The 9,616-nt window shown below is 35.6% G+C and overlaps 1 protein-coding gene and 1 long non-coding RNA gene across 2 annotated transcripts; both read right to left on the bottom strand.

Annotated features, from left to right (window-relative positions):
* Positions 1-224: 224 nt before the first annotated feature.
* LOC148929429 (uncharacterized) lies at positions 225-1,138 on the bottom strand. The gene is made up of 2 exons (XR_016128727.1): positions 578-1,138; positions 225-403 (listed from the first exon to the last, which is right to left on the bottom strand). It is a non-coding gene; the product is annotated as an uncharacterized LOC148929429 (long non-coding RNA).
* A 1,120-nt stretch (positions 1,139-2,258) lies between these two features.
* LOC125197259 (metal tolerance protein 10-like) lies at positions 2,259-5,589 on the bottom strand. Its single transcript, XM_048095986.2, has 6 exons — positions 5,297-5,589; positions 4,082-4,194; positions 3,510-3,755; positions 3,316-3,396; positions 2,976-3,206; positions 2,259-2,801 (listed from the first exon to the last, which is right to left on the bottom strand). Exons 1-6 carry the CDS (start codon positions 5,478-5,480, stop codon positions 2,457-2,459), a joined length of 1,200 nt encoding a protein of 399 aa, XP_047951943.1. The 5' UTR covers positions 5,481-5,589; the 3' UTR covers positions 2,259-2,456.
* Positions 5,590-9,616: the final 4,027 nt, after the last annotated feature.

The raw sequence follows: 9,616 nt of genomic DNA, 5'->3' as shown, positions 1-9,616 counted from the left end.
GGACTGCACAGCGATAGTTTTTTTTCTTTATTATGTACCTTTTTAAATGTAATTTTTTTTTATCTATGTACCTTTTTTAATGCAATTAATAAATTTTCTCGTATATATCTCGTAAATTTAATTCCGTAATTTAATCGTAATTTTAATTCCGTAAATGTAGTATATTTTGAATTATTTTTTTTGCGGCTGGCCTAATAACATTGGAAATGCTCTTACGCTACAAATTTAGTATGGGCCAAGTAACTATATATTATTGGGCTTCCAAGCCCAAAAACATTTTGGAGAAGTAATTTGAATGTAGATGCATCTGAATGCATAAGCTTCATCACAAAAGAAGCCGATGCCAGAATCTAATGCCAGAATCTCAGCACCACCGTGAAGTTTGTATCGGCAACGTAAAGCGCTGTAAACACCATTAATTCTTTAGTGCATCAGTGACTCTAATGAGTTGCCTTTCTCCAAACAACAAATTCAAAGAAAAACTACCATAGGAGATCTCAGATCCAGATTTAGAGACTGCGCACAAAAAAATCTGAACAAATTTCAATCGATTTAGTATAGATCTCTTAATCCTTACATCGATTCTCCTGCGCGGCTATTTTACTTCGATTTATTGAGCATCAAAATGTGAAGAAACGTTGAAATTGAGTGGAATTAGTTTAGATGTAGGCGCATCTGAATGCAGAAGCTCCATCGGAAAGAAGCCGTTGCCAGAATCTCAGCACCACCGTTAGGTTTGTATCGGCAACGTAAAGCGCTGTAAACACCATAGATTATTTGGTGCTTCAGTGACTCTAATGAGTTGCCTATCAAAAACAATTGATTCGTTGAAAAATTATATGGATAAAAAGGGGGAAATGTATTGGATGAGAAACAGATCCAGAAACCGAAAACGCCTCAAATGATGGAAAAATAATTTCAGATTGAAGAAAAACCTCTCAAAACAGAGCCAGCTCCGATTTAAGAGCGTTTATATCCTCTAGAGTAGAAAATGAAATTGAAAACTCAGCTAAATGGTGATCAGCTAACTTTAGTTTGCTAACGAAAAGAATGAGTGAAGATGTGGAAATCCAAGCTTGTGTTTCTCACTATATAAAGAAGTGAGAAAAACCCTAGAGAGGCACACAGGGTGGTATACGCCGCAATCTACTTAATTCGGCGAATGTATAGGAAAATCTCAAATTTCTTATTTTTAATTTTTAATACTCCTGCGATTTAGTATAATTATTTTTATTTTCATATTCTTACACTTATTTTAGATCATGTGTTTTAATATTATAGTTTTTTTTAAGTAATTTTAAATTACTATTAGTTATTAAATTGCACATTAATCATACTCCCTCCGTCCACGAATAAGAGTCCCGTTTTTCCATTTTTGTCCGTCCACGAATAAGAGTCCCCGTTCATAATTACCATAAATGGTAAAGAGACCCAACATTCCACTAACTCATTCCACTCACATATCATTTAAAACTACTCCCTCCGTCCCACTTAAGATGACACGTTTTCCTTTTTAGTTTGTCCCAACCAAGATGACACATTTCCTTTTTTGGAAACTTTTTCTCTCCAATTAATACACTCAACCACTTTTTTCTCACCCCTATTAAAATATTCACCTTTTTTTTCTCTCTATTTTAATACTTCCACTCACCTTTTCTCTCTCCAATTAAACACATTAACCAATTACTCCTAAAACCCCGTGTCGGCTAAGGAATGTGTCATCTTCGCCGGGACGGAGGGAGTAATATATACAAGTGGGACCCCTATTCCACTAACTTTCTTCCACCCACTTTTCTTAATATTTTTTAAAATCCGCGCTATTTAGAAATGAGACTCTTAATCGTGGAAGGGGGGAGTATTTCTTATTAAATTTAAAAATGAAATTTGGATAAAGTTAAACTTAATGCAATATTGGTAAAATAAAATTTGCTAACATGGCAGAGAGGTATTAAAAGAAACTTAGTAGTATTATAAACAAATATAGTGCCCAGTACTCTTGGATGATTCCAACTTAAACATTTCCTGCTGACAGCACTTATTAGTGAAAAATCTTTGGCACTATGTAGGCAACCAATTTCTTAACTTTAAGCCTTATCCCTCCATCCAATAGGACAGCATTAGCAATTTAGCATCATCCAATTAGTGCTATATAGAAATTATTCTGTTCATTATTTATTCCTCCATCAAATTCTAAAGCCAAAAAGAGATCATCCAAAACACAAGAACATACAGATAATGAATATAACAAGAAGGGGAAGAAAATGTAAAAGGCATTTTATAAAGCCACCCATGAAATAATGCACAAGTCTGCAAATACAGATCAGTTTATAGGAAGAACAAGAACTCCTTAAGCTAGAGCCTAAAAGAATAATTGCAAAAACTAACAGTCCTTCCTAATTGATTATAAGAAGCCAGAGGATTTAAAATTATTAGCTGCTGTTGACAAAGAATGCTGCTCAGACTTTGCTCTTGTGCTCCGGTCTGTGAGTGAACTCAAAGTCAATGTGCACAAATGCTCTCTCCACCTCGGTCAGTTGCTCCAGCTTTTCTTGTAGCGTTTCGCCGATGTTATGTGCGTCGCCCAACATCATGTTTTGCGGCAACACAATGTCAACCTCCACGAAATAATGAGTACCAAATGTGTATGCCCTAACTGTGTCAATGTGCTGAATTTCCTCATGATGATTCCATATTAGATAAGTCAGTTTTGTAAGGAAATCTGGAGGTGCTGTTCTTCCAATTAGCGACCTCACGTTTTCGAAAACAGTCCTACTCCATGTGTTGATTGTGTAAATTGCAATCTGCAACATGGGAGAAATATTAAGCCTGATAACTATCAATCTGACAGCAAATGAATGCTAATCCAACTACGATTTTTTTTGTGACTACTTAAGATATGGGTGTCATATGATGATGTGACTTCATATCTGAAATATACATAAAAGAAGATACACTAAGTGTGAGAGTGTACTCACGATCATGGCTCCAGTAGGATCTATCCACCAGTAGAAACGGACAGCCAAAACAGCAGTGGCTAATCCGACAGAGTTGGTGATGACATCAAAGAAATGATCTTGAGCATAGGCTCTGACAATTTCATTCTTGAATCGGCGGCAATAAACCATAAGCACAAACTTCACTACAGTTACAGATACCATGATCCCTATCATCCACATCTCTTGGTTATGGTTCATCTCAGGTCCAGTCTGTTCCACAAGAATAAAAATTATTCGTGTAAACCAATGTAGAAAACAAGAGCTGAACATTTTGCAACGAGAAAACTGAATCCATCAGCTAGCCCACTTCTCAGGGTACCTTAGCTATCAGTTGCCGAACAGACTCAAGTATAATTTGTAATCCCAGTGTTGCCATAACAGAAGCAAAAACAATGATGCCCTGTCAAAGACGTACTCAGTTAAAAGGAGTCATGGTTATAAAAAACAGCACATCTTGTTAACTAATATGCCCCATAACAAGTGTATTGTTCTGAAGAAGATGTCAAATCTTACCACTGGCTGCATCCTTTTTTTTCCAATTGGATAATGATACTGGTTCGGATTTTTCATAGCATAGGCCGTAAACCACAAGATCAGCCCAGATAATAGGTCAAGGAAAGAGTCCATAGTTGATGCAATGACAGCTAAAGATCTGCTCTCAAGTGAAGCATACACTTTTGCAATAAAAAGGACCAGATTGGCAGCATTAGATATGTGAACAGCTAGCCTCTCACTCTTCGCAAGTTGTTTCAGTTGATCCTGGAAAGATATAAGAGTAGAACAAGTCATAAAAACAAGCATGATTTTACACAACCTTTCTGATCTTCAAGTAGAGTATAGAGATGAAACACTCGCCAACCAAAGAAGACATATGTTATCAGAAGGAAAAATTAAAAGGGAGAAGCTTTAATTGTAAATATGATTGATACAGGGATGAGTTCACTTAGAAAGAGTCACTGAAGCAAATTAAGGTGATCTGAAAACACGTGAATTTTAATTTTTAAGTACCATGTTTGGTTCTTACGAGTATAACAAAACACAATAGCTATTTTGATTTTGTTAAGATGAGTGAAACAAAATGCTACCTCAGTAAGAGCATCTGCTAAAGCACCGGATTCATGGATTGTCTCCATTTCATTGAACCCTTCGAGGAGTCTCTCCTGGTTTTTGTAATACTCAGCAATTTTTCGTTGTTTCTCTGGCAGGAAAAAAATAATTACACATTCACATGAAAACTCACAGTAAAAACCCAATGAACCAATGAATTAAACACAGAGATGCTCACACAATTCAATGCAGAATTAGGTACTCATAAAGCATGTTACTTTGTATGCAAAGCACTTATTACAGTATAAGGCATACAGAATTTGGATAGAACATATGGTTCAATGGCTGGTTCAAAATTGATTTCAAGAAAATATTGCCGTTGAATGTATTTCATTTTAAGGACAAACTGTTATAACTAACAAAAATAACTTGTTCCTTCATACTAATTGATTATTTAACAACCAGACTTTTATAGTTTTAATATGCTTGTAAATCACAAGCTACTTGCAATTAGTCAGAGAAGAAGCTCATTTTTCTAATATAATTAGATAAAAAATATTATAAATCAATACTTTCTGGGGATTGCCACCACCACCATCTAATCTCACAAATCACCTTCACCAGTCACCACCACCCCTCCCCCAAACCTTCTAAACCGCCGCCACCATGACATGAAAATAACAGAAACGTCAAGCATGTACAATTGAGTTTTATGGAGAATTTTGAATATCCTAGGCTGTCAATTAATTCAGAACGACAGGTGTCTTTCAACAACAGGTGGTATTACAAGTGGGAAGGATTATGGCTGCCAAATTATAACCAGAGAATTATTTCTGCAAAAGACAAACTAGGACTGGTCAGCAGGGAAATCATATCAAGTATCTCAAATTTTCATCTGAATCAAAAACATCACAAATTTGCCATCTAAACAAACCGGAAACTAATAAAATAAATAGGAACACGTCATGTTTAAATCTCCATTAAAAAAATTGAAAGGAGACAGGACTGGAAAGCAAAAAACCAAAAAAAGAAGAATTAGATCCAGAATTATTCGTATTCTTTAACATATTTGTATCTGCCGCGCGCATCAAGGAAAAAAGGAGTGTTTCTATACATGATTCACACGACTTATTTACTAGTAGTAGTAGCTTTTTGACACAGTTCCCCTAATATTCTCCACAGAAAATTCGGTGAATCGGCGATAAATTATAAATATGCACGAAAACAGAGCGTGAGTAGGATGTAGTGCACACTTTTATTCCGGAGGAGGCGCGGGATGTTGAAAGTGGAGCGGCGGTTGTCGGACTCGCGCTCCGGCAGGCGGAACTCGTCCAAGTTGAGCCTCCACGAAGGCTGGCGGACGCCATCGATCATATCGGCGCCCAACAACTCTCTGCGGCTTTCGCCGACGACCGCGGCGCCGCTGCCACTCTCCATTGAGTGAGGATTTTTCTAGGTTTTTGAATTTGGGCGGATTTTGTGAAGGTGTGATGTAATGCAGTTGAAGAAATGGAAAAATCTCCTTTCCCCTGAAAATAAGCATGGGAAGTTGGGGAATGAGCTTCATTCATATACTCTACATATATCACACGTGTTCACCAGTAATTGGCCTTTTCTCTTAATTAGTTTATCACTTCTTTTATAATTTATTAATTGATACTAATAGTCATTTAAATAAAAAATATATATTTTGTACAAATTCGGACAAAAATCAATGATGATGATATAAATATAAAGAGAGAGAGTTTGGCCATGAGGAAAAATTCGACAATTCCAAGTTACTATATCATCATTGAGTTTTTCTTATTCTGTACGGTAGATAGTTGACAAAATAAAATAAAATTTCATAATTTAATTTAAATCAAAATTCTATTTCATACTCGGATAAAATTAATGATGATATAATAATCGAAGTTATTTAAATTTAATTATCTCCTATACTTATCATAAATGCATTCCTCAACTAAAAGAAGAGACAAAAATGAATTTAGGGTTATTTTCAGTAGACATTGCAAATTGGGAAAATCACTGATCAGATTTATTTGATTGTGGTTGATTATTTAAAGAGTAATTAATATTATAGTTTGAATTGGTTTTGGGAAATGGATAAAATAAATAAAAAGGCCTACCTAATCCCCTTTACTCTTTGTGCAGAATCATGAGGTTTTATGCACTACTTTAGTATACTATTTCATAAAAGTGACCATATCAAGTTTATAAAGTAGTGCCATTTGTTAGAGCATTCGATGGAATAGATTCTTTTCACTGATTTACAGTGATTTATATTGTAGTCTCCTAATTTTGTTTCAAAATTAAATTCAAAGATTATCTAATTTAATTAATTATTTGTTCAAATCAAGTAAAAAAAAAATGATTTGTTGCCCTTTTTGACTAGTTTGAAAGCTAGCAATTCAGTTTTAACACGATACCGACCAATATTATGTGTACACACTAAAATTGCATGCAAACCTAACTGTACTAATAAAAAAGTGCAAACTTAATCATCTAAGCTAAAGTAACGAATATTGTCTATAAGTATAAAATGTAATGAAGAAATTCATTACCTTCACACAGTCGAATGGTGATCAGCTGCTTTAATTAATATTTAATGAGTCACAATGAATATTACATCTTACTTTCGTAACGTATATATTTATAGATATGAGCTTATTCTAAAAGGGACATCCAAATCTATTCGAAACGGAATTAAATTAAATTAAACACAGAAATATAACTATAGACTAAAAAGCCTTTCTTAGTCCTAAAAGGTAGTAACAAAGATAACTATTAACACTATAACCATTAAAATATGAAGTATATTAGAGCATCCGCAGCGGTGCTCAACGCACCGCTCGTCCGTCCGTGCCGCTGAGAACCAAGCCGTCCGTCCGCCAATGGAGCTTGTCCGTCCGTGCCAGCGGCACGGCGCTGCTCTTAGCTAAGAGCACGTCCGTGCCGCTGAGCACAATTACGTGGCAATTGCTGATTGGCCAACGGCTATGCCGTTGGCAATTTCATTTTTTTTTTTTTTAAATTCGAAATTTATTTTAAAAAATGTTTTTAAATAAAAAAAATATTTTCCCACTTCCCAAAAAAAAATATCCGTTTTCTACCCACTTATAATTAATTTTTCAATTTTTTCCCCCAAAATTCACATTTTCATCTATAAATACCCCCACTCCAACACAAAAAAAATCACATTCTCATCTATTATCTATACTATCATCATCTACATTCTCTCATCTTTTTCCTCCTACTCTATCATCTAAATTCCCACCACACTACACAATGTCCGGCTCCGGCGATCACCCCTCCGGCAATCGCGGTTGGAACCACGATTGGTTCGACTCCGAGGCCGGATATAGTCCGGAAACCCAATTTACGGCCCCTCCTCAAACCCAAGGTTCGCAAGTTCCAGGGGATTTACCTCCAGGAAGAGCGGTCGGCGGGGAGCGGCACGAACGAGCTCGACATCATCACTGCCGCCTTGGCGGCATACCAAAAGGAGGAGTACAAACCGTTCAAGTACCTCGATTGTTGGCAGGAGGGGCGCCAACATCCGAAGTATAGGGGCGGCATAGCAGCATCCTCCTCCAGCTCCTCCAGCAAACGGTCGAGGTCGGTAGCTCTATCCTCCTCCGATGATGTGGCTACCCAGCTTGCCGGAACTAACTTGGGTAGCCCCGACGCTGGCCCGAGCGGTTCCCGCCGGCCGGTCGGAAGGAAGAAGGCGACGACCACCCGCCGCCGCGCCCCGACTCCATCCGCCGCCGCCCCCGCCCCCGGCGCCGCCGCCCCCGCTTCCTTTGTGCCTCCTCCACCCCCGACCAACTCGTTGTGGGCCATATTGAGTCAACTTCATATGACCGATACGTCTCACATGACTCCGGAACAACTTGCAACACACGAGCAATTGATCCGGGGTCTCAAGAGGCAATTGGGGTTAGAAGAATAGTCTTCCACGTTTGTAATTTTTAATTTGTAGGATTTTAATTATGTATTTTTATTTTTAGTATTTTAATTATGTAATTTGTATTTTTTAGGATTTTAATTATGTAATTTTTATTTTATAATGTATTTTTATAATGTAGAAATGTTTTTAATAATTGGAGTATTTAAATTGAATAATAGAATGGTGGGACCCTTGAGCTTGTCCTTAGCTAAGAGCACGGATGTGGGTGTTGTGCTCTTAGCTAAGGACAAGGAATAAAAGTGGGTCCGGGCCCACCTCCGTGCTCTTAGCTAAGAGCACGGATAGAGATGCTCTTAAGGGATCAGGATTGGATATTTCTTGCTAATACTTGACGACTTTCATTCACAAACCAATAAGTATATGTTTGAAAATTTGAGTTAGTATTATACTAGTACTTATGCTGGAGTATTTATTGTGCTGGAAATTTATTCTATATTCCAAACAAATACTATATGCTTGCTGTGTGAATATTGTTGGATGACAACCACAAGTTTTTTATGATAATATTGTACAGGACAATTTGATTTTCAAATAAATAAAATATTTGAAAACAAGAGTATATATGACAGTCTGAGATACTAATAATTTATTATGCTAAAAACATCTATTTTAAATTCCGACAAATATATGATTGCTGTATGAATATTGTTGGATGACAACCACAAGTTTTTTTATGATAATGTTAAATAGGACACAATTGGTACAAGCAAGATATATATATAGGACAATCTGAATATTGTTAATAACATAAAAAATTCTCACACCATCTAAAAACCTCTCATGCCAACGTTCGCAAACAATAGTTTCTTTATATTTATAGATACTAGTAGTAAACAATATATTAATCTTAATATGCCAACTTATTTATCCATTCAATGAAATGCTCGATCACTTTCTTCAACTACATACAATTTTTAATAATTGGAAATTGTTTCTTTCGATATTCATTATCAATGGGACCTTTTACCAATAGCATAAAGTATTAATTTTGATATTATAACAACATATAAATGTATTTAGTTTTCAAATATTAATTGAGCCGTATTTTTTTTGGACCTTAAGCTATTTATTTATAAATTTAGACGGATATCATTGGACATTCCTTTAATTAATAGATTGGGTGTTTTGACCTTAAATGATTGAATTTAATAAAAGTTTTCAAATTTACGTATAAACCTAGCTATGTCAAACAAATATTTTCAAGTAACAACACAATAGTCTTGATTGTAATTAATGGAGACCACATATATTCCATATTCTTTAAGCAGTCATATTGTTATTCTTTTTAATATAGGATAATACTAGCCCGTGACAATACTAAAGTTTCAACTATGAGGAATCATTTAATAAGGGTGAATAGAAAGAAACTTTAATTGAGTTACCAAATTTGGATTTTAATTCTATATTTGCAATACATATGGTAAATCTTTATTGGTAGTTCAGGCGTAAGGCTTAAATTGGTATATCAACTCAATGCATTAAATTGTCTGATTTTGTTACACACTTTATATCGTAAATTCATGCTTCATCTATTCGAGGAAACCTAACATTATATAGCTACTATAGTTTGTGATGTGTAGGGTAAATAAAAATAATACTA

The sequence above is a fragment of the Salvia hispanica genome, chromosome 4 (assembly GCF_029641045.1).
Source record: "Salvia hispanica isolate PSC_SH4W2 chromosome 4, Shi_PSC_v1, whole genome shotgun sequence".
NCBI lineage: Eukaryota > Viridiplantae > Streptophyta > Magnoliopsida > Lamiales > Lamiaceae > Salvia > Salvia hispanica.
The sequence above is the reverse complement of the archived record's forward strand: the minus strand, read 5'-3'. Positions and strand labels throughout refer to the sequence as shown.